This window comes from Vicugna pacos, chromosome 15 (assembly GCF_048564905.1).
Source record: "Vicugna pacos chromosome 15, VicPac4, whole genome shotgun sequence".
Taxonomy (NCBI): Eukaryota; Metazoa; Chordata; class Mammalia; order Artiodactyla; family Camelidae; genus Vicugna; species Vicugna pacos.
The window spans coordinates 24,435,571-24,461,160 of record NC_133001.1 but is presented as its reverse complement, the minus strand read 5'-3'; the positions used below and the strand labels follow the sequence as shown (position 1 = coordinate 24,461,160).

At 38.2% G+C, this 25,590-nt stretch overlaps 1 protein-coding gene across 4 annotated transcripts in view; it reads right to left on the bottom strand.

The window, feature by feature from the left end:
- The window catches only part of NRXN1 (neurexin 1), a 1,026,070-nt gene that overhangs the window by 542,038 nt on the left and 458,442 nt on the right, over positions 1-25,590 (bottom strand). For 2 of the 4 annotated variants that reach the window (XM_031675618.2, XM_031675619.2), the window contains exons 5-6: positions 22,729-23,112; positions 16,060-16,263 (exon numbers count right to left, since the gene is read on the bottom strand). In XM_031675618.2, the coding sequence (XP_031531478.1) occupies positions 16,060-16,263; positions 22,729-23,112 (588 nt within the window). Of the gene's footprint in view, positions 1-8,333; positions 8,456-13,477; positions 13,505-16,059; positions 16,264-22,728; positions 23,113-25,590 lie in introns of those variants that run through there. The other 2 variants (XM_031675605.2, XM_072937756.1) reach the window with 2 other exon arrangements.

Genomic DNA, 25,590 nt, shown 5'->3' with positions numbered 1-25,590 from the left:
GTCATGGAGGTAGTAAGGAGTGATATTAAGACTAAGATCTTGAGATCTTCCATGTCCATTCTAGTGTCCTTTCCACAGCCCCCAAAAGGACTTGCAGATGGTAAAGGAGAGGTACAACACGGCTGAACGACCACAGCTGATATTTAACCAGACTGGAGCAAAAGTCAGCTCAATAAGTTAATGCTATTTTAAAGAATCTGAGAACTAGAAGGGAAATGAGAGGTCCAGAAGTTTGCTGAACCATCTACAAAGAACCCGAGATCCAAATCAATTGGATGATGTTCCCATAATCACAACTATTTAAGAGCAGAGTCCTGGTCTCCAGACCACCAGTCTAGTGAACTTTCCTTAAATTGTCTTGCCCGTGATATTATGCTGAACTAGAGTGAACTTGCCGAAGAACATCAAGATCTGAGTCTATGATGTGGTCCATGACTGCTATTTGCTCTACATCAAAGGTACAGCTTAGTAAAAGTACCAGTTCTTTTCAACAGAGTTTATGCTATGGCATAAGTATTCTCTAGTTGGTGAGATTCACTGGGTTTTCTGGTGGCTCTGTAGCTAAAATTTATTACTAACAGATGGAAGTAAACACAATAAATATTTAAGCTTTCCTCAGTCTAGTTCAAGTTGATTGTCCCTTCACAACCTACCAATATATGAAGCTCAGCTATGTCCCTAAGACTTGACCCCTAAGAAGGGTTGGAGACAACCCTAGCTTGAAGTATAGAAGAGAGAGGAAGGGGTGTGTATGTAGGGAAAGGGTGTGGAGATCAATAGTCAGCCAGACAAATCCTTCTTTGAAATCTAGTACTTTCACAAAACCTAAATATAACCACTAAGAGATACACTTAATAAAAGGTGAGAGCTCTTTTCAGCCAGATTAGTAACCACAATTGTTATTGACTTTTCTCCTCCATTTTGACTACGGGAGGGAATGGTGGAGAAAATTGGATTTTGTCTCTAGGTCTGTCATCCACTAATTATGTCACCTTAAGTAAGTAATTTATCTTCCCTGTTCTTCATATTTTTATCTGTAAAATGAGGATACTTGATAAGAGCATATCAAAAACACTCTCTTAACTTTAAAATTCTGTTATTATTAGAAGGAACTGCCTTATACTGTTTTCCAACTTTGTGGCTACTTGAAAGAGTGCAATATGATAGAGAAGTTCCCTAAATTTCTGAGATTTTCATTATTACCATTGTTAATTTCATCATTTTAATGTTGACACATGTAGGCAGAGGGCAGAGAGAACTTCAAAGAGAGTTATTCTAGACCTAGGATTACTAAACCTCAAATGAAACCAGTAGGACAATATTGATATATGCTAGAAATGTGTTTATTAATTTACGTGGTCAAGTTTTAAGGGGGATAAGTGTGTTTATGTCATTTTAGCATCCCTCACAGAATATAGCACCAAATTACTAATAATGATTAGGTAGGAACAGGAAATACACCATTCTGTGTACCAGGACAGTCCTTCTTTATGGACACATTCACTTAGGAAATGAAACAACAGATCAAAAGGTTTTGTGGTGAAATATTTAAGTCACCTTTAAGAAACCCTTTCTTTTACCTATAAGAAATTGTTCTCTGACCTGTTCAAGTATCAGATCAGAGCTGGGCAGTGCTGATCTCAGCATTGAGAATGTCCCAACTTAGATTTCCAAGGAGCTTACATTCTAATAGATCACAAATAAATGCACAAATGATGCACAAATAAACAGACAGTTTAAATTCCCTTTTCTCCTAAACTTTTACAGTGAGTATTAAAGGAAAAAAGTAATGGAAGAATAGTTAAGAGCATAAGAGTCAGGAGACCTGAGTTTTAGATTCAACGTTGCCATCAAATCCAACAAAACCTTAATTACACTGTTCTAGTCTAATTCTTCTACTGCTCTTGATCTGAGTTTTCTTATCAAACAACAAAAGCAAAAACTAAAAAACAATTTTAAAAGGCTATAAATGGCACAAACGAACTGCAACGTCCCTCTACTTCTAAAATGTAGTCACCTTTCCTGTTCTACAAATTTAGAACAGCAGCCTTTATTAAAATGTATGACATATGGGTGTGTATATAAAATTAGGTGTCTATCTAGATCAACTTTTTCAAGTACTAACAAGTTTTTTTTTGGCAGTTGACTTTGAGGACAACAGCCTCCCGTGGGAGGCAGGACCCGGTGGGGAGCGGGAAACAAGTCTTGTCATTGTGACAATAATGGGGAGAGAGAAAAGCCAGGAGAAACAGAAGCAAGAGCCGCCGCTGCTGGATGCCTGAGTCGTGTTCCCGGCAGCAGCACTGACACCTGTAAGTGGCAGGAGGATGTGTTTCTCAGGTGGTAATTACGACACCTTTGGCCTGCTGTTTGACTTTGCCATGAGTTTCCGGTTGGCAAATAATCACTTTAAAAACTAATCTGACCTCTGCTTGAAAGTTAAACGAACAAACACACTGAAACCAAAGGAGAGTAATTCCTCATTGAATGTTTCTATTTTATCGTTCTCAGTTTTTAGGTACTGGGCTGGGAGCAGAATTCTTTTGCTTTTATTTCTCATATGAATCCGCTAGGAAAGTTAATTACCAATTAAAATTAGAAACATGCAGATGGCACTTCCAGATTCTTCTTTTGCTCTTCACTAACGTTACTAGGGGAAGGACCAACTAAACATTTGTGAGCCTGGTGCAAAATGAAGATGTGGGGCCCTTGTTCAAAGTGAAGAAATCCAGGACAGTGACAGCAGAGCATTAATCCAAGCACAAGCCCTTCTAAGCACAGAGTCCTGGGTGACTGCACAAACTGAATGCTATTTGAGCCCCCTGCCTCCCAATCAGGAGCCTTACTTTTATGCTTATTTATTTTTAAAGTTTCCTCTAGTTAGCTCTGCATTCAGGGGTGAACAGACAAGACTGAAGGCAAAACACTTCTTTTATCCATGCTAAGAGGTACAGTTGGGTCACCTTCCCCATACTGTCTGCCCGTAATGACAAGGCCTCTGCGGTGCAGAGAAGCTGTCTCCAAGCTGTCTTGCTGGCCTGGCCTGGTGCCAATCACGATCTGGGTTTGGTGACAGACCAGTCACCCTAACAGCCGTGAGGCTGAGCTACCTGCCCAGAGTCACGGAACTCCTCCCTCTTCCCTAACTCTCCTCAGTTTAGCTAAGGATACATCCTTGAGAATCATTCAGAATGTTTTCATAAAGAGCTATTTGTCTTTTCTGTATAGGCAAAGAGACATTGATAGAGTTCTAAGAATAGACAAATGTTTTATACTAAAATATTAGACATACACTTCCCTAATTAAACACTACTTTGAGCAAATAATAGAAAGTTAGACATTAAGCTTGAAGATGACAGCTTTTCAAAAATGAACACTAACAACGGGAGAAAGGCATTTTATAAACTTCTAAAAAGCACTGGAGAAATGGAAGAGTCCCATGCTAATTAATTACATTGTATTTGCTTTGATTGGATTGTTATTTAAATCTTTCCTTTAAAAAAAAACAAAACTTCCTAGAATGTGTATGTCTTGGTCTGGTGCATGTGTTCTACACTCAAATTTTCTTGAGTTTTTATCCTAGCTCCTTAAGTCGACTAGCTGTGTGACCTTGGGTAAACTATTTGTGTTCTCTGTGCCTCAGGGATATATCTGCACAATAAGATAATAATAGAAATATTTTACAATATAAATTTAAGGTGCTTTGATTACTTAAAACAATACCTGGTACATGATAAGTCCTCAGTTACAGTAATGGTAGTAACAAATAATACTATTAGCATTATATTGTTATTATTATTATCTTCCCCTAAATGGGTTCAAAACCTCCGAGAAAAATCCTGTGTCCTATCCTTCAGTAAATACTTAATGAATAAGTGTACCTGTTTAGATTTTGTGAAATATATATGTATATTTACAGTAGATGAAATATCTCTTATATTGAATTAAGCCAAATAGTTAACAAAAAGTAACTCCATTATCTCTTAATGCCTAACTTCGTTAAGAAGTGCCAATAAATATAAAGCTCCACCCCTTTGTTTTCATGTTTGGCAGCATGGAATCTGAAAACTCACAGAATTGGAGAACCTGGGTAACTCAGTTATTTGGCTAATTATTTATATAGCTTTTTTGCTCAGTTCCCTCGAAAATAAATTGAATGATGTATAGAGCCTAGGAGAGCAAAATGACCTAAGGCCAGCAGAGTAGCTTCCAAATGAAAAGAGAATAGTTGGCTTAGGAATTGGGGGATTTAAGGTTTATTGAGGATCTAACTGTAAGAAAACATGGATCTTGTCTGCGAAAGGGTCTGACCTTGGAGAGCTGCTGAAAACGCCCCACAGAGACTCCTCTGCCTTTTTCGTAGCTCATACCAACTCTATTCTTTCATCTACGAAATAAACTGTACTATATATAGCTGCCTCACCTCCTATTTCATATCTGGTTAAATCTCATAGCTCTAGGCAAATGAATAAAAGGGTTTAAAATGCTCTACCAAGAAACACTTAGCCTTTATATACAGCTTTGACATTGATTGTACCCATTTATGACAGATCAGGATAAATATCTCTGGTGTAAATCATTTTCAACATAAAAAAAAATTTAAGAAATATAATTTAACCTTTAAAAGTATAATTATATTTACAACACAGTAAAAATGAACACAAATTATATAAATACATTGCTAAAAGAATGTTTTAAAATAGTTCTCTTTAAATCTAATCTAGCTCAAATGGCTGGTTTAGGAAGAAGCATAATAAAATAAACCTACTGTAATGAAAGGAAAAATCTGGACTGTGACTTTATTTTAAGGAAGAAAGGTCATTTCCAAGAAATGCTTTTCACATAATAGGAAAGCTTGCATGTATAAAATTAAGTACTAAATAGTTAAATGTGATTTTAAGTAAGCATTTTAAACTGAAAATATACTCCGTGTTGGTGTAGCATGAAAAGAAAATGATTATATTGATTTACATTGACACTTGCTTAAACATGTCTTATGCAATACCTATGCAATGTGAAGCTGACCAAAAGGAAACAATGAAAAAGCATACAGATACTGTGCATTTGGCAATTTACCAATATTTGGTTTGACATTCCATAAACAAAGCCAGGGATTATAGTCATAAATGCAAAGATTTTTAAATTAAATATGTAATTTCTCATCTGAACACATTATTTTAATAGCTATGGAATTTATTTTTATGAGAAGACAAAGAATGTACAGTTTTGTATAATTCAAAGAATAATGGCTTTACCTGTGTTTTATTTTCCATACATTGTTACTACAAATGTATTTGCGTATCATTAAATGAGAGACTAAATTAACAAAATTTTGCTGTCCCTCAATAGTTTGGGGATATTCTTGTAAAAATGTTTTCCCCAAATAAGAAGCATATTAGAAAAAAGAGGAAAAAAAAGCCTAAATTTCTGACTTTGTTAAGTTTACTTGACCCTTTTTTTTCATTTCACTAGGAAGTCATTACAGTGCTTGAAAATCTAGTTTTCAGTATTTGCTGTAAACATTATGGACCTCTTTTTTATTTTAAGAAAACACATTCTAAGGACTGTGATAAGGGAAATATTGCCTTTAGAATTGTTGAACTGTAGCACCTCATTTATTTTGATCTGTTTTCTTTCCTTCCTCAGTGATTGCCCCCCAAAAAAGGCTATGGACAAATAACACGTGATAATTTATTTATCCAGTATGTAAAAATTATAATGATAATATAATTTTTCACAAGCACTGACAAAATTCTTTCTTTTGAATTTTATTATTGCAATAACACATAGTGCTAATAATTTTTTTCTTTTGTCATATTCAGCTTATTTATTAGTTTAACTTTTAGTCACTAATTTGAGGGCTATGATTCTATTTGACCATTTATTTCAGTAATTGGGAAAATATTGGAATTGCTCCTTTCTTTGAAGTTGTGTTGGCATCAAAGTTTTCTGAAATGAATGTCTTGCCTTACTGTCCAGGAAGTATTTTGAGAAGGTACTTGCCCAGGGACACCATTGGCTACTAGCAATTAAATCTTATACCAGATTAATTTGGTTAATCAGAGGAGATAGTGTTTGGAGGTTCCTTGGAGCTGGTCAACCAAATGCTACAAGTAATGTTATATCCACGTGCTTGCTTCTGGTCAGTCGTCCTATGGTGAGGCTATGTTAGTTAGGCTTTTACTTCATGAGTTAGTGTCAAGCATGCTCACTTATACACATACATTTGAAGTGTCTTTTCATTTATAGTTATTCCAATCTGGTTTGATTCTCAAGATTTTGCTCACAGATGCCCCTCATCAGTTTTCATTTGACTGTTCTGAGGTCACTGGTGAATCATGACAAGACTTATTCTTATACATCCATGTTTCCTCCCTATTTTACCTTTGTTCAACTGGCTTAGTGCCCTGGGCCTGCTTGATATCACTTCCGTATAATACTGAAATAAGCAATAAATTAGGTTTTAAAATACTACGTGTCTTAGCCATGTACTGGACGTAATCTTTCGAGTATGTTGCTAAAGTAAACAATCTGATGCAAAATATTTGCACACAATGATCCTATATTTTTAAAGAAGCACATACTACACAATGTGTTATATATTAAATATGTAATATGCAAAGTGTTTTCTGTTATAAGGGCATTAAGATAGTAATATAATTTTTCTCTGAGGACTGAAATGGTAGGCCAGAATCGTTTCCGTTCTTGTAGCCTTTAAATAATGAATATTGTTTCTAATTAGGAACCGAGTGTTGCTCAATATTAATTCTATAATATTTGGTTTTTATTTTTACATACAAAAACCATCTCCTTTGTCCTAGTGAAGTGGAAAACATTTCAGAATCTTTGGATTTTCTAGTAGTATATATTTACTTCTATTAGAAGTTGAAGTCTACACTAGTAAAATGAGTTATTCAGCATAGTGCTTTAGATCATCATTGAACATCAAGTATGTCCTAAGGATTAAAGGTTCTTTTAAATAGAAGTTCTTGAATACCTTTCAGTCTTTCCAATCCTTTAGGATTAACTCTCTATGAACCTAAATCATTGTAAGTATATAAGTAAAAAGACAAAATGCTCCAAATACAAAAGAAAAAAAGATTATTGTTTTCTTTAAAACAAATGAAATTCTAATCAGATATCTTACAGTGAGATTAGTTAAATACAAAAAATAAATAAAAAACAAAACAAAACAAAACTTTAACAATGGCCACGAATGTCTAATGTATAATTCAAATTTTTACCTTCAATTTTCTGGATCAGTATTAACATTATAAATGCTATCTCCCTACCAAAAAAAAAAAAAAAACCACAAAAAACAAAAACAAAACACACACACACACACAAAAACTCTAAACTGTGAAGGAAATGGTGAACGTTTAGAAACCAGCTCTCTCAAGTAACACAACAAAAACCTCCAACCAACAGGTTGTGGTTGTGACGTTTTGTGGTGTAAAAGAAAATTTTCTTTTCACAGAAGCCAAGGGGATACCAAGTTCAGAATGTTTCTTCTGAAATTTTATAGGTTCTTTTGACAATTTCTACCTTGGCCATTGTTACAATACTAACTTTCAAATGGTCCACGCCGGTCTGGAATTTTGCATTACTTTGAGCACACCCTTTTTCTTTCTCTCTTCCTTCCTTCCTTCCTTCCGTCCTTCCTTCCTTCCTTCCTTTCAATGGAGATACTGGGAATTGAACCCAGGACCTCATGCTTGCTAAGTATGAACGCTGTCACTGAGCTATCCCTCAGCCCCTTGAGTACACCCTTTTGCAATAGTAATAGGGAAATGCTTCACTGAATAAATTAATAATCGAGCCTGATTTCCAGATGAATTCTTTCTTAACCTGCACAAAAGAGTACTCTTCTAAAACACTGCAGCATTTTATATTTGCATGTAAGCAATAAACCGATTCATCATACACTAAAATAGACCCAAGCCTTCTACTTGGCAAGCCCTCACACGATTTTGCACTATCTATGTAGTTGTTAAATGTGTATACTTCTCTGTAATTCTCATACATTTAAGATGTGGATAATCCAAATGGGTTTCCCTTAAATTTTATTGCAACTTTGATATTTCTCTAAAGACTCATTGTCATGCGCCAATTCCCTCTGCCTATTTTAGCTATTTGTTTTTTCACCAGAAATCCCTGGTCTCTGTATTTTATATGTAATTACTCTTAGATTATTACTAAAAATAATCATTTATAAGCTGTCTCTTCTTTCCCTTCCCTTTTCCTTCCAGCTTAAAAAAATGACAACAAGAAACAAAATTCATATTTTCTGCATTTATATGTTCATCTTCCTTTACTGCCTCAGCAGGTCCTACCCTAGGCGGATGGACAGCACCAGCCACTGAGGGGCAGGGATCGAAAGAACTCTACAAATCAAGGCACCATTGTGTGGAGGCAGCGGCAAAAGACTCCTGTTTGCAGTTCTCTGTTCTTTAGGCACCAGGCAGCTGCTGTGCACTGAATATTTGTTTCATATTAACAAGAGCCAGCCTCCAGAAATTTCCCCATATCTTTTTAAGTAGCCTGCCAAGTGGCATCCTGATCAAAGCAATCTAATATGGCTTAAGTGCCTCTGGTTGACATTTTGCATTCTTTTATTGCTTTCCATTTTTATCTACATAAAAAAATTGGTGATAACTAACAGCCAGTTGATCTTTTCATTCTGGTAGTAAAATGATAATACAAAGATCTTATTGTCTGCTCCAGACATCCATCATACTATGTATTCCAACAACATATTACTCAGCGCATTTCTTCACTCTATCCAAGTCAAAAGTTAGGTTACGTACTTGGCCTTAGATTCTCTTTCTCTCCAGTCCTTAGACAGTGAACTGCAAATAGAAGGAGCTGAACTTCAGCCCTTGACACTGTCCACATTAAGGTCACCTGCAATTTTGTTGTCTTTGCATCTTTGATAAAACATTTTCTGTAAGAAGCCAAAGATAGTTGGAAGGTCTGCCTACTAGAATATTTTTTCAAGAGCAGAGAATTTTTATTCTGGTAAGAAAACAGGAAGAAAGAGAATAGGAGAAAACAATACTGGAAATGCAGAAGTAAGAATAAATCTTGGTAGGAAGAAAGAGCAGGTGGGCAGGAAAAGAGACACGTATAAGGATTAAAGAAAAAAATAACAAACAAGCAAAAAAAAAAAAATCAGAGATCATGAGTTTACTAAAACCTACTTTCTATATGGATGCAAAGCTGACCCCAAGCCTTCTTTTGGGCAGGAAGGATTTGAAAAGACCAAAAAAAAAAAAACCTAATAAAACAAAAGTACAAAAGCTTTCCTGCATCTGCTACATATTTAAAGTAGTTACTTATATGACAATTAGGACTCGCCTATAGTTAATAGGAGCAAGTTTAGTTTTTAAATTTTCAATGTATTTTAAACTTCAAAGATTGTAACACTAATAATTTGTACGGTTACTAGAAGAAGAGAGAAAAAATTGGGACTATTGAAGCATGCAATACACCACTACAGAGGCCAAAAGATCAGAAAAAATTACAGAGAAACACATGGCCTCATGAGTTTGGATGTACTGTTGGGAATTAGTAGGCAGCAGATTTGAAATGGACACTGTCTTGGTCACACTATCTGAGGCTACGTACTTTGGCAGACAGAGAATGCAGAATAAGACCAACAGCCTTACTAATAATACTTACTACAGACCATACTAATAATGCATTTGAGAAAATTTCACAGGGAATAGAAAATTTCTTTTGCATTCTTTATAGTTTTGAAAAGAATTAAGTCAGTTATAATACCATGGACTAGGCAAGAGATGGTAAGATACTCACTTTTTCATGCAAATAATTCACCTGTTAGTCACAGAGTACCCTTCAGTCTGACTTGGCCTCTCTTGGTAAGAACTTGTTATCATTAGTTGGTATTAGTACATATGTCTATAATAATTATTTTTTGTAAAAACATCTATAACTTGTCTCTTTTTTGATTAATTCAAATATCTGTTCTTCTTTATGTTAAAAGAATGTGACTTTTCAGTCCTTTCCCATCTACCTTTATTGAAGAATATCCTTCACTGTCCAGGGTATCTGCATTAGAAGTATCTGCATTAGAAGATGGTGGTTCTCTTAGCAACTTCCATATACAACTATTTTTTGATGGTAGAATGTACCTCTCCATATCAGAGTTGACTGAGGAAGGCAAGACTAATCTGTCTCTTGATTCCTGTCCCGGGCAGAGGAGACTAGAGAGCTGTAGATAACACACCTCTGTGCTCGCCTTCCCCTCTATGAATCTGCAAATACTGACCTAATCTAATTCCAAGCTGCAGATAACAAACATATTTTACCAATGAAATGAGCTAACGGACATCAAAGAACTAAGATCGGTCTGGGATTGTGTGCAGAGACATTCCATTTATAATCAGAGAGATCAAAGCATACATTTTGACAGTGATATGACCACTATTCACAGAGACAGTTCTTTTTAAAACATACCTTCTCCACACATGAAAATAAGCTTTAGATTTTTTAAATGGAAACAGGCTCTCTCCTTCCATTTAAAGATTCTGGACAGCTTTTCCTATGGGAGCAGGGGGAGGGGGAGGGGAATGGTAGCAACAAAGAATCTGACAGAGATGGTCCCTGGAATTCAAATCTGCCCTTTCTCAAAAGAACCTTAACAAAAGGCTCTGTCCGGGCCTGTCTGTGGAAGATTCTGTTGCTGCATCTAAACTACTGACGCAGGAAGGGCTGAAAAAGAAATGCGCCTGCCATCGCAGAGCCCCACAGGTCTGAATCTGTGCAGTGCAGCTAGACCTCTTCCCTCCTCACCTGCTACCTATTCTTCAGTAGCACAGAGTCGGATGCTATTTATTTCCTTTTCCATATCAAATAACAACTGCTGTAAACTGAGCAGAAGGGAGGAGGGGTGGTGAGGATGGAGCGAGTGTCGGTAACAGCAGAGCCATTCTGAGTAAGTGTAGAGAAATTTTGGAAGGTTTCCACTCAAAATTAACAGTTTTGAGTTTAAATATTAATTCTAAATGTAAGATAATCTTTTACATTATAGTTTGTACTATTTCCTGTGGAAATTTTCTTAAAGACACCAATTGAGGTACTTCATGCTACACTCACAACACAACTGATGTCTTAGGCATGGTATAATTTCTAGATGGTGGTGGTGCAAGGTTTTGATTTAGTAAACTTGCATTTTGGTTTCAGACAAACTTTCAGCTTACAGGGGATAAATGTAATAAAATCAGTCTTTCATTAAACTACGAGGTACACTAAGGTACAAGTATTTTATTTACATTTTTATTGGGTACAAAATGCACTCCAGGTGGAAATCTCTGCTTATTTAATCACTGTAAGTTAGATTTGCACTATTTGATTTGTAGATTCCTCCCTGTCCTCAAAGTTGAGCAATAACACGAATTCTTGATGGAACTTGGAGCTCTCGCTGCCATCAGCCCACTAGTCCCCAAATAAAACAAAGGCAAAGGAAATGAAAACATTACCTGGTCAGTGAATGTTCTGTCCAGTGACTGCTGTCAAGTTAAGGCATTTGCAGTCCTGTCTGAGGTGTGCACTGAAAGCTCACAATCATTGGTTTAATTCAAGTAATTAAAGTGTCACACATTAACACCTTAAAAAGGGAAAAATTCCACTAACCAGCAAAAATCTTTGTCCTCAAAGGTACTGCTATGCGGAATATCCAGAGAACAGACTATGCTTAATATCAGAGTCTTAGAATAATAAACTAAATGAAGAGAAGTATCTGGCAAGGGTAGTGAGACTTTAGACGTGAGTTTTAAAATATCACTGATATATATATACAGCTAGAGAACACAGAAGCACACCTGATGACATTAATTTCCATGAAATACTAGGGTTTATGTAGCTACCTTTTGTAAATTTAAAAACCCGTGCTGTATTGTATGCTTTATAGGAATAAAATGAAGCAGAAGTCTGGAAAGAAAGAGTTTCCTCACATGGATTTTCTAAGATCCGGGAAGAACCAAGAACACCTGCAGCTACACTGAGTCACAAGCTTGGCTTTGCGAAAGGATTTTGTGAGTCACAACTTTGCCTGCATCGATGCTCCAGAGCTCAAAGCAAACTGGACCATGGTATCAGACTTGTAAACCTGTGCTCCTTTTCAGAGTGTGGTAGAGACGGGGTTTGAGAGGAGATGATGTATACCTGAAAATTTCTACTTCCGTGAGAGCTCTGAGAGGTTAGTTCAGGATCGATATTCTGTTTGAGATGATTTTTAATGCCTTGTATGAGAGTTTTAACAACTTAATTTTTCATAAATCATGATTCAGTTACCTTTTTATTGCTATGATTGGAAGGACTGGCTTTTATGCTGCTTTGGAGTGAGTATTTAAAGTATTTTAAGACAAATCTGAGTTATAAGAAGCACAGTGCTTAAAATAGCATGTATTTAAGTAGATAAGGCTTCTTGTTTTTGCAAGTTTAAGACCACCATTTTGTTCCTCAGAGAATGACTTATTGCCATTTGGAAACAGAGAGGTTTTGGAAGTAGACTCCATCAACTCACATTCAGCATTTTCCGAAGACATTAAAACTATTTTACTGACTATGACAGTGAAAGATTAGAAGCTTGTTAGAACCATTTCAGTTAAACAGCTAATAACTGTTATACTGGAGGAGATTCCTTAATGTGGTCAGCAAAACCTGGAAAAGAACAACCTAAATATTTACGTAAAGAAATAAAATAAATTTACTCTTAAGATAATGCTACGACTCAAAATAAAATCACAGTCCTTATATCCTTTCAGATTCTCTAGTCCACAATCAAAAACACTCAGTCCATGCATCTTTTCTAACTTATCATTTGGCATGCATATCACAGATTTGAAGGGTTTTGGTTATTTTGGCAGATAGACGATTAGGATGTAAAAATTCATTATGTAAATGCTCTCAATGAACAAGAAAAATTTCTTTAGATAAGTAATTTTCTGTACATATATATAAAACTTGGAAAAACACACATTTTCCAATGTAAAATTTTGGTTGAATTTAGAAAGGTTTAATAGTAACTTTCAAATAAAAGGGATTTTTTCCCCTATGTTTGAGTTAAGAGATAAAACCAGAAAGTGAAGAGAGTAAGACCCACAGTATTTTTTCCTAATTTGGTTGTGAAGAGAACTGCTGGAGTCCAAGATCAGCCAAAATACAAATGCTAGTTGCTATATCCAAGGGTCTACAGAGGCGTCTGCACCTTCTGTTACAGGGTATTTGTCACCTCTTTTCCCACTTAGAGCTAGAAACTGCAGCAGGAAGGTCTTCAGCTGGACAGATCTCAAAATGAATTTTTACAACCCAGATGATGGACTGGTATACTTCAAAAGTGAATTCATGGGTTTTATAAACACCTTTCTCTTTCTCTTTCTTTTGTTATTTTTTTCTTGACTAGCTACATCATAATGGAGGAATAACATTTTAAAGATTTTGAATAGGCACTTACTGGAATTACAGTTAATCCTGATACAATCTAGATGGGGAAGAATAGATGAAAAATGAAAATTTATCCTTCAAGGTAATAGCTGCAGACATCCAATAAAATCACAGTCCACCCTTCCGGGGACAGACACATGCAAATATGGCCACTCCATATCATTTATTCTTTACAGACTTCTAGAACCCAGATTCACTGTTATAAAACTTCACCATTGGAAACAACAATAGAAGGTTTAAAGAAAATGGCCAATTCAAACAAAGCTACATGGTGACAAATCTAAGTGAAAGAAAGACTTGTTAACTGTCAAAGATGTTTGGCTTAGACTGGCTGCAGCTTTCTCCCCATATGTGAAAGAACATATCCTTATTTTCAATATAATTAAAAAGTGCTCCGTCACAATGGGGTACAGTGCAAGCTTAGCTAGGCTCAGACATCTTGGACCTCCAAAATCTATTATCCCACAAAGGCCAACGAAATCCTTTAGAATTGGGGTGGTCAAATGGAGAGCTAGTTGAAATTATTCTCATTTCACCCTAATGTATCTATTCTTCTTACTATTATTTGCTTGGGCAAGAACGTAACAACCAGGCTGGGTTCCATACCTTGTATTATTGAAGGAGGAAAGAAACAACTTTGTTTCCTTTACAAACTAGCGGCTAAGGAGCAGTGTCATTGTTCAGAGCACACAAGCCGATCCCTCTGTTGGAAGCTAACAATGTTATCTCTATGTAATAAGTGTCATGGTTAATACAGCTATTGATTTTCCTTTTCTTACACTTTCTTCTTATATAAAAGCAAATGATTCTCTAAGAGCAGAATGTCTAAACTGGAGAACACAGGCTGTGATTTTAAGGGTTCTCTTTAAAGGACTATGTGGAATGTTTTATGTTTATTTTATATATAGATAAATATTTGTTGAGTTTGGTTGTAGTATTTAATGCCTTTGGGGAACATGAAAAATATAAACCTAGATTCTGTTTCCATATAGCTGAGTTTGTCATGTGTCGTCAACCGCATCAGAAAAGTGGTTGCAAACAGCCAAGGAACAGTGCCTACACAACTCTTTCCACAGAATGCTTTGCTGTTGGAAAATTCCTACCGGTGTGCCCACCTCAGCTAACAGCCCCTTTACTGCAATTAGGCAATTTATTTTGATTGGCCTGTAGTAACCTATCATTGTCACTAGAGGGAACTCTAACAGAACAGTAAATGAAAGTGCTGTGTGTTCTTCAGTAATCTTTAAAAAAAATGCTTATTATTGAACTTAATTCAACTAATATTAATTGAATGTAACTGTATGCAGTAAGCTACCAATGAAGTCGTTTTCTGTTTTATGAACTATTATTCTGCCCAGCACAATCTGAAAATGTATGTGGGGTTTTCACAAATGCCTTACCTTATCACATTTTTACTACTCTTTTTGTAAACCCATGTAGCCTCGAATTTTATTTTTTCTCTCTCTGTTTATTCACTATTGCATGTGTAAACCTACAGGAAATACAGTAAAACCTCATTAATTTGTACTCCTCTTACTTGGAGTTAATGATAATGTTGAAACTTATTGGGCAGAATATTTGTAATTCTTCATTTGATAGGAGCAGAGATCACTGGAGAAAAATTAAACAAATTGCAAAAGACCACATTCAGGAAGGAAACTGATTTCAAGTACTTTCCTGTACATTGACGGCACAACTTTCGTGAAACAATGTGTTAATTATGGATAATTCTTATCCATCCATTAGCATCAGCCTAGTAAAACCTTTCCTTAACGAGATTTTTGAACTGCTAATTTGTGTTTTTGAATGTAATTGAAAACAAAACTGCTTGCAATTTTTTTTAAGCCTACAGTTCAGACTTTTTCTTAATTCACCCTGGTCTTCCCCCAGATTTCACCCAGCTTGGTGAGGTTTTACTGTAGTGACTCTTTGTGAATACTACAATTAAGCAGGAAAGCATTACTTTTCTGCAGAAGAGCCTGTGTTTTGAGTGTTCTCATGGCTGTTTGCTAAGGGCCGCAGACTTTGGGCATTGAAGGGTTGTGGATTGCTGTTTGATAGCAAAGTATCACCACACTGTAGTTCCAAACAGAAAAGATGGGATACCACAAAGGTGACCATTCAAAGGAGAAGCCCAAGGAGTATAGTAAGAGTGGCTGTTGACTGAGACCACAAAGTAGAAATCTGACATTTTGTAGCCTATGTTATCTAAGTAAACGTCAGTGGATTTTTGTTTATCTGAAATAAACAAAAATCTTCTATAACCAATCAGAATGTTAAATACAAAAATAAGACATTTAATTCGAGGCATTGTCGAGTCTAATAATTAATATTTTCAATTAATCTCATTAATACATATGGCTTCCCTTTTAAGAACCCTCAGTGGTAGGAATCACACAACAGTAAATTATGTTAAATGAAATAGAAACCATAAAAAGATGCCCCGAAAATCTAAATTAATTTAAATAATGGAGATGAGACCATTAAGTATTTCAACTTTCCATGGCAAACAGGCTACTTGATAAATGTTTGCAGGCAAAACGGAACAAAAGGTGAAAAGTGTTAGTCCAGTGGGGGAAGGCGAGTTGTTACCTAGGTTGACCGTCAGTTTCACACGCCCTGCGTCCAGCTCCAGGCGGAGGGTGTCTGCCGAGTCTCTCGAGGTGGTTGCCATGAGGATGCCATATGCGCGCTGGGATCGAAACCGTAAGGACACATCCTCAGCCTCCGTGTGCATCACCACCGGGAGCTGGATTTTCATAAACATACTTCCATCATAGCTTAGAACTGTTGCTTCTATAGATGGGAAATGAACAGAAAAGTTCTTGGTCAATTCAGTGCATTTATACTTTGAAAAGGAAAGGCAGGACCAACTCAAGGTTTCCCTATAGCACACAAGACGTAAACTCAGCTCATGTTTAGACATGAGCAATTCTTTTTAAGCTGGAAAGAGAAGCTCCTCTGGGATGTATCTGCTAAAGTCCAGGAGCAGAGATGACTACACTTCCCTTTCTGTCCCCACAGACCTTTCTACCTAGAGCATTCATCACGTTGGATTAACTGTGTTCATGTATGTATATCCCTTCTCAAGAACAGAGATCATATTTTGTGTGTGTGCAGCCATAGTGTGACCCGGGTTTGAAGCTAAAGCAGCTACATATGCATGTTTCTATACAGCCAGGCCACTGATCAGCTCTGTGAAATTAAACTTGGCTCTGAATCCCTCACCTGCAAAATGAGAGGGTGCTATTAGAGCATCTCGAAGGCCTTTGCTTGCCCTCGAAGTCCATGATTCTAAGAAAAGTTACTATCATCATTTTTTTCAGAATTTCTGCTCGAATATAATAAAAAGAAATTAAAGATATGACTTAAAGGTAGAACTCAGGTCAACTCTTGACCAAGGTAATATTCAGAAAAGAAACAGAAGAAAAGTTGATATTACCAAATAACAGGAGACGCTTCTTCTGAGTCATCATGTTTAACAAGGCAATTCATTTTTACAAAGACACACACAGTAACTTCACGTTAAGGTTTATTTGCAGATAAGGGGTAACCTAAAGCATTATCCGTAAGCACCACTCTGGTACTCTGCAAAAAGTAAGCTATCACCAAAAGGTCAATAACTCTGTACCTAGATAATACTGAGTAAGGATGGGAGTGCGACTGAGGAGCTCGTATGGGTGTGTGCTGCTAATGGAAAGCGGATTACTTTAATGGATAAGTTGCTTTATGCTGGATCAAACACATAGAGAAGCGAATAGCAAAAACTGTTGATCTCAAACTGACTGATGTAAGAAATAGACCCTCTTAATGTTAAACATCATATGGTGGTAGAGCATTGCAAAACAAGGATGAGTCATTTTGCTTTCTCATGGGTTCTGGTAACTCAGAATATCATTTAATAAACTAAAAGCTACCTGGAATTAAAATAACCGAGGAAATTCTCACTATCTTGCCTATTTACAGCAAATAATTTTACTGATACAACTGTGCTCATGATTCAGACTATGTTCTGGAGCTGTGGTTTTACAAGTTTATCGTTCAAAAACTCGGGAAATTCAAGTATTACTTCTAACAGTATTTATTTATTTATCTAAGAGACTTAAATCACTAGTTGTTGTCATCACGGGACTGAATGCACTTTCAGAACTGATCAGTGCTGAGGGTTCCAGGTCTCTCTCTTTGGAGCACTTCTCTTTTCTATCCACCTCTTAACTTAGAGGATCTTGGTCACCTCACACGCTCCCTCCCCTGATGCTTATTAACAGTCCTGACTTCTCTCCTGAGTTCCATCAAACATCCATCATCCATTGCCTATTGGACATCTCCAATTTGAATACAATCCACACACCCAAAATGAACAAACTCAACACGCTGCTCCTCCAATGTTCTCCATCTCAGTAAATGATCTAACACCATTGTTCAGACCTTAACCTTTCTGATTTCTCTCTTGCCCTTTCTGCCAGGTCCGATCTATTTGCAATTCTGCGTGTCTTGTAGGCTCTAATTCCATCCATTTCCTGAAGCAATCAGTTCTTACTGTTACAGGACCTCAGGCTCTGCCCCGCTGGCTCACCTGGACCACTGTAATAGCTCCCTCAATGGTCTCACTACTTTTACTCTTTCTGCCTACACATAACAGCCGGGCTAAAATTTTAAAGTGAATCAGATTATATCACTCCATTGCTTCAGCTATGCACTTCCAATCCCACCCCCACCCCCCGTCTCCACCCTCGACCCTCTGCCGATAGATTCCCCACCACCGAGGTTGGAATAAAATCTGTAGTCCGTTTATTAACCCATTAGGTTTTGTGTCAATCAGCCCGAGCCCATCACTCTGGCCTCAGCTTTTAGCACATCCTCCCTTGTTTAGTAAACTCCAGCCACACTGGTTTCATGTCTCATTCATGTTTGTGCTTGTGGAACCTTCTGTCTTAAAATGTGTCACCCCCAGATCTTTATATGGTTTGGTTCTTCAGCGTTCAGGTCTCTGGTCAAGCCTCATTCCCGAGAGTCCTGCTGCAAGCACCCCTCTAATCCCCCCTCCAGTTACCCTGCCTCCACTCGCCATGTCCTGCTTGTTTGTGTAGCACAGTCTGCCTTTGCCCTTTAGAGTGTGTGTCATTAGAGCAGAGCTGAGCTCTCCTAGTCACGGCTCTATCATCAGCCAAGGACGCCAAAAAGGGCCAGGCACACAGTAGAGCCCTGATATTTACTGGATTAATTATTGCACTTGAAACTGAAGATACAAGAGCAAGCTTTTTTTTGAGTTGGATATCATGCTTACATGAACATTCACTAAAGAACTTAAGTATTTATTCTATCTATGGTAAGTTAACCTAATTTTGGTAACGTATATGAACAAAATACTCCTTAAAGTCTACATTGAAAGCCATAATTGTTCCACAAAAGACAGACTAGGAAAGGGGTCTGTTTACCAAAACAGGGGTCCTGTGGCTAAGCACTGACCTAATAAACAATGAGAAAATAAAATACGATACTTTTAAAATATGCTGATTCTGTATCATATCACATATCTACATCATATTTGTCCAACTGGATAAGGTTTCCCTAAAGAAAATTAACTAGGAGTTGCTCAAAAAAAAATTAAAACATGATACTAAAGTTGTAGTCAACACTAGAAAACAGTGCTTCCAGTACAATCTTAAAGAAATGTGCTCTTTACCATCTCTCTTCTTCAACTATAGCCAATCATTGTCCATCTCTATAGGGCAACAACTGCTTGAATAAAAACTGAAAAGGCACTATCAATTGCTCAGTAACTGGTGTCATACAGATAAAAGGGCTAAAATAGTCTTCGTTTTCTCTTACTTATTTAATCTGTAAATCTAGTCTCTATTATTCAATAATCTTATTTTTTTGAATGTTCTCATGTTCTATGAAACGTAGCTCAATTTGACTGAAGATTAATTAGGGGGAACGTCCTTTTAGACACACAGATGACTGACAACGGATCAGAAATATAGTATGAAATACAACCCAAAGTGAAAAAGAAATAATAGTAATAATCAGGATCAGTGGCCTTTGACATTCTCCAAAAAGCTGTAGTAATGAAACAACAGTGAAGTAATTAAACTCGAGCATCCCTGAGTACCATTTTAAACGATCCTCAATGTGAAAATAACTTGTTGATAAATGACAAAGGAGCACCTACATGATTCCTCATAATTAGAGTGAATGTTTAATTAGACAAGCAATGGAAAATGCACGAGATTGCAGTCTGGAGTTGCCAAATAAATGGTAAACAACCTTCTGACATTTGAAGGTTATAATATTTGGCGGCATCCTTTAATATGAGTAAACTTACTTTATTACTTAGGACACAAAAGAGTTCTCTAAAAGGCGAATTCCCATACAATACTTCTCAGTGAGGGAGAAAAAGTTTCAACTTTGTCTCCTGTATCTCCTTCCCCCGTGTCGTTAAGTTTGATAAATTTGCTCTTCTGCCTTATTCCTCCTTGCAGTCTAAAGTGTACACCTGTGTTCAGTTTTGCCGAAAGGCAGTCACATATTGTGATCAACAATGAAAATCAGACAAGGAGTCAAAGTATATGGCTCTGACATCTGTCCCTCCATCTGTTAGAGTTTTAACAAGCAGGTATAAAGTAGACCTCTGATTATACCCTATACGTACAACCAAGAATAATTTCTATATGACCAAATTGCCACAAATTCTCAATTTTGTGAAAATAAAGCAGGAGAGAAGGTACTGAATTCAATTTATATTCGATTGAACAATATTTCTGTGCTACTTTTCTTTATGGGATCAATACATATAAAATACTATTTTTTTAAATTGCCTAAGTCAGCAGATACTCTGTTCTTTCTTATAAGCGCTTTACTTAATGAAGAATGGCAATTTCCTAGAATATGATTACAATACCATTCCCTATGCTGCCCTGTCCAAGGACTTGAACATGCTTCTTTATAAGTTATCAATTATTGCTCAATGATAGTAAAACAGAAACTTTGTAAGTGCCTTTTTTGTTTTAATTTCAAGAGTTGTCAGTCAACTCTTATGTGATCAGAGTGCATCTGGAGAAGAACCGCAGTCGAAGCTCTTTCTTTTGAATTTGAAACCCCGAGAGTTGGACACGATCTTGTGTTGACTGAACTAGGACAGGGCTGGGAGCTGGAAAGGAGCCAGATTTTGTTGTATCGACTATAACAATCCTCCCACATCACCCTTGTTTTCGGGAGATGCCATAATGTGAGCAAGACAATCAATTCTGAAAAGCAAAGACTTCTCACAATACACCGGGTAGTCCAGAAACAAAAACCACACAAAAATGACAATTTTCTCTCCTCAGTACACAACCAACCTGGAAACAAAGAAATCTGCAGAAATTTCCAGCCACCTGTCAGATAAAAATGTACGTTGAATCCCAGTGATTAAGTCTGCTATTAAATTCTCATTTGCAAATCTGCATATGCTTACCACCTCTCCTTCTAATTACTGCAATATATAATAGCTCCTTTCCCTCATTCTGGTTCAGGAAGCTCTACAATTTCCATTATTTCTGCCATATGCAGTAGCAGGATATTGCCACAGGGTGGTACACCATGCATATTTAACTGAAGGCTTTTGTACTCTCTGACAGTTCAGTTATACCCTTTTCTAGCATCACTTAAGCAGGAGGCATTAGGAAAAGTGACAGCTCTCTGAGTGATTAAAATGAAAACACAATCGTAAATCATACAGGTCTGCTAATCTCACATTATACCAAACTTGTAATGTATCTTGCAAGCTCTGTCACTTTGTTGTTGTTGGCTCCTTTTGGCAACTTCTAAAAACCATAATATACAAACAAACTGAAATTAGAAGGGAAAATTTACAGAGAATGTACACCTTACAAATGAAATGATGCATAAATAATTAACCTCTGATATTCATAGGAATTGCAATTAGGTACTAGGAGAATGAATGAATCTATGTGATTAGAGTGTTTATCTATCCATGGACCTATCTAATTGTATAGCACAGAGCAGTGACGGTATTTGGGTAGGGGATTTAAGATCATTATTAGATTAGTAGGTTATTATTATTAATTTTTATATTGATTAATGTTATTAATAGAACTGATAAGCTGATGAACCTCCTTATTAAGAATCAATGTCACATTTCAACTTTGGATTCTAGAAAAGAACCAGTTTTTCCTCTAGGAAGTTTTAGCTTAAACAAATCAAACAATTTCAGGAATGCAGGGAGAAGACGACTAAATGCATACGGTTGAAAAAATACATGCCAGATACTTTTTGGCTAAATGTCTCAGAAAGCAATGTTATTTGGAGCATGAGAGGACAATGGAGCAACTCGTCAAAGTTTTTTCACATTGATTTTGTGTTCCATTGTTGGAAATAAGTGGCAATGGGTATGGTGACTATAGCATTTGTCTGGAACTCTTGGGTCGATGGAAGGACATACTTAGACGTATTTGTTCTATTCCTTCCTTTTGTCTGGTCTGCAGATGATCGGCAGCAGCTATCACCTTTTACTCTTCCTTTAACCCTTACTCTCCTAATAGAAGGAAAAAGAAAAAAAAAAAAGTAGCTTTGCCTCCTGCTAGAGAAGGGAATGGTGGTACATGCTCAGAGCTTCCGCAGACACGCTAAGCCTTAATGTTAAATCGGTAAGTAAATCTGTGATCAGTTGCGTCTTAGGCAAAGGTAAGTAAGTGCCTTTGAAATCAGTGTGAACTTCTGAAAGTGCTGGTGTAACTTAGATGGTTTAAGGTCACCTTACTTTTCAAATTTCAAACGGGTAAGTCAACTAAAGTGAAATGGGCTAACTTAAGTCTCATGCGGTAGCGTCAGGGAAGCCACATCCCACAGTTTAGCTTGCTTCGAATGCTCTTTTTAGCAGAGCTGTTAGCAATGAGGCTGTTAAGTATGTCCAAATTCATCCCTTTTTCACTTGCTAGTGTCTTGAAATTAAAAACTGGGTGAAAGAAACAGAGATTGTCTATGATATTTCTTAGACCCATATCCTAGAGGATCCAAAAGACCCAACTCTATTTATTCCTGCACTGTACTTAAAAAGCTGTGTCTTCCCAGGATCAGGTCCTTTGCAAATCATTAAGGACTGGTCGGGATCGCCCGTCAGGTGCGGCCTTTTGGCTTGCAGAACATCTGCTTCAGCAGAGCATACGCTATGTTTCAATGGTCATTTAAGGTTTGAGAGCAACACTGCATACTCTTTTCATCTCAGGGGAGCTGGCTGCTTAATTTCTGGAAACCTACCTCTCTCGCAGGACCTGCCAAGATAGCCTGTCCCGGAGCAATCGCAGACGTATCTGTTCCACCCATCCCTGCACATGCCGTTGTTTTTGCAAGGATTGCTAAGGCACGGTTTTGCTGTTTCCCTTGAGCAGGAGGGCTTCACTCCAGCAGTACTTTGAACTTCAGCCATTTGCCGGATATCTTTGCTCTGGCCGTCAATGAACAAATCTCTTATGCAGCCCACGTAGCCATAGTTGAGCAGAGCAGTCCACACCTCGGTGGGGAAGACGAGGCCAGCCTTATTTTCTGGCAAACCCCCCAGATACAACTCATCATCCAGGTCCAGAATCTCACTCTCACCAGGAGCAGTGTAGGGTGTGCGCAGCGTGTTGACAGAAATGGTACCTGTTGCAAAGACAAGTGAACACACAGGTGTTTACAGAGTACAGCACATTCCCAATAGCATCCTGTCTCTCCTTCTTCTGCCTAAGGGTGAACTCCTTGAGGGCAGACATGTCACAGTTTTCTTTCTATTCCTGGTGTACTTCCCAGGGAAATGAACAGAAGCAATCTGTGGAATTAAGTAACTTTAGAACTAAGGCAGACCGTGAGTGACTAAAATGGTTCATTTCACTTTGGGAATGAAAACAAAGGTGTACAGCCAAGAAAGAGTGTTTGTCAGACTCCAACAGTTCAGGGAAGAAAGGAAGGGAAATAAAGAAAAGGAAGGAAGGGTGGGAGGGCAGGAGGGCAAGAGGGAGAGAGAGAGAGGGAGAGGAAGAAAGAAGAAGCTGGCATTTTATATCACTCTTTCGAATAAAGTCAGACACTCTTTGGTTAGTGCTCATTTTCAAAGCTGGTATGCACCTGCAAACCAATGAAGGGCTGTGTTGTGCCCCCATCTTTAACTGACTTCATTGTTTTTATTGAATACAATAATCTGACAGACTACCTACATCGAAACTTGACTTCATCACACTTAGCTGTATGAATCTACTGATTAGCCTCTATGGTCTCAGTTTACTCATCCATAATATGGGCATAGTAATGTGACCTATCTCCTATGAGTATTAAATAAAATAATACAAGTAAACTGTTTGCTTCTTGGTAAGCACTGCATAAATGTTGGGTATCATGATTCATCACAAGAACCAAGTCAAACTGGATGTTAATTTTTTTTAAAACTAGTTACCATCTAAATGGACAAGTTTTCTCCCCCCTCACTCCAATGTAAGAAGAAATTAACTCAGTTTATAACATACAGGAATCCTAGCCCCAAGTATAGGATGAAGAGGTAGACTTTCACATGGGGTTATTTGAGGATCACGGAGGGGGGGGGAAATTCATTAAAATAAGAAAACAGGAAAGACACTAAGCATTTTCCTGATCAAAATTTCCATCCTGTACCATCAAATTACTCAAAATTTCACTAATATTCTATCTCCACAAAGATCTTTGTAAAAATGCAAATGTGCTACCTGAAAAGGAGACCACATGGACCCATTTCCAGATTATCCCAGATTCCTTTCTCAGGTCTTGACCACAAAGTAGACTGGGAAGATTCTACTGAGAGAAAGCAGATGAGAAGCCTCAGGGATTTAGAGTGCAGACTCACAGGAGAGGCCTGAAGACTGAAGACGGGGTACAGAGGGAGGGACAGAAAGAGAAAGCATAGTATGGGTATAGAGTGGGTAGCAGGATGCCTTTTAGCTTTTCCACAGACTAGCTGTGGTCCACACCAGATGAGACTAGGGCCTGTGGTGACAATGAAACATGCATCCAAGCACACAGGGCTGCAAGCCCTGCACTGTGCCCGGGGCACCCCAATCCCAGCGCAGGGGCACGCCTCCACACCGGCAGCATAATGGGATGTGTCTCTGGGCAGCAGGAGGGCAAGGATGCCGCTGCCAGAGATGGTGCAGCCAGCCAAGTCATCAGGAGGGCATTTGTCTCTCTAGACTTCCACAGAAAGAAATGGAAAAGGCTCCTAGGGGAGAGACACTCAAAGGCATTGCTATTTGGCCTTCCAAGGAGGGGAGTATATTAGGGATTTCCGAAGGAGGCAGCAAAAGAGGAGAATGACAAAGCACTCACTTCTACTGTCCACACTGTCCAAGTGTCTAGGAAAAAACTTAGGAACATACAGGGGGAGAGAAGCAAGATGGCGGAGTAGAAGGACACTTGTAGCTCACCCTCCCCCACAAATACACCAAAACTCACATCTACGGACCTACTCAGCCAACCAGAGCACCTGCCGAACTTCAACAAGACATCGCCCTGTTCGAAAGACAAAGACGCCAAAAATCTGGTAGGAGAAAAGAAAAAAAAAAGAAAACAGTGCGGGACGGGTCCTGCGGGGAGGGAGCGGCAAGGGAGGACTGGCGCTCTTTCACTGGGCACCCCCCCGCCTTCAATGGAGAGGTCAGCAGGACAGAAGGGGAGCCTCCGAGACTCAGATCTGCCCCGAGCACCCCTTGACCAACAGAACTGAGTTAAATGGGCACAAAGGGTCCCTGTGACACCCAGCCAGAGGCGCGAGCCAGCAGCTGGGGCCAGGACAGGCCGCCCGAGCCGGACGGAGGACGGGGGCGGATGCACTGAGGCAGCCTCGGGGGACTGGAGGGTGCTGTGTGCCGTGGCTGGGAGTGGATACAGAGCAGAACAACCTTAGTGCCCCATAAATTGCAAAAAATGCAAAGCAACGCTGCTGGTGTGCCCTGGGGGGAGGGACACCGTAGCCTTTGTCTCCTCAGACCTGCGCCGCCATTACTGGTGCTTCTCGAGAGAAGAGAGGCGGGGCTCAGCCACAGCTGGCATCTCCTCCTGTGTGCAGCACCCAGGCGGGGGCAGGGCCAAGGCCTGAATCAGCACCCACGGGCTCCG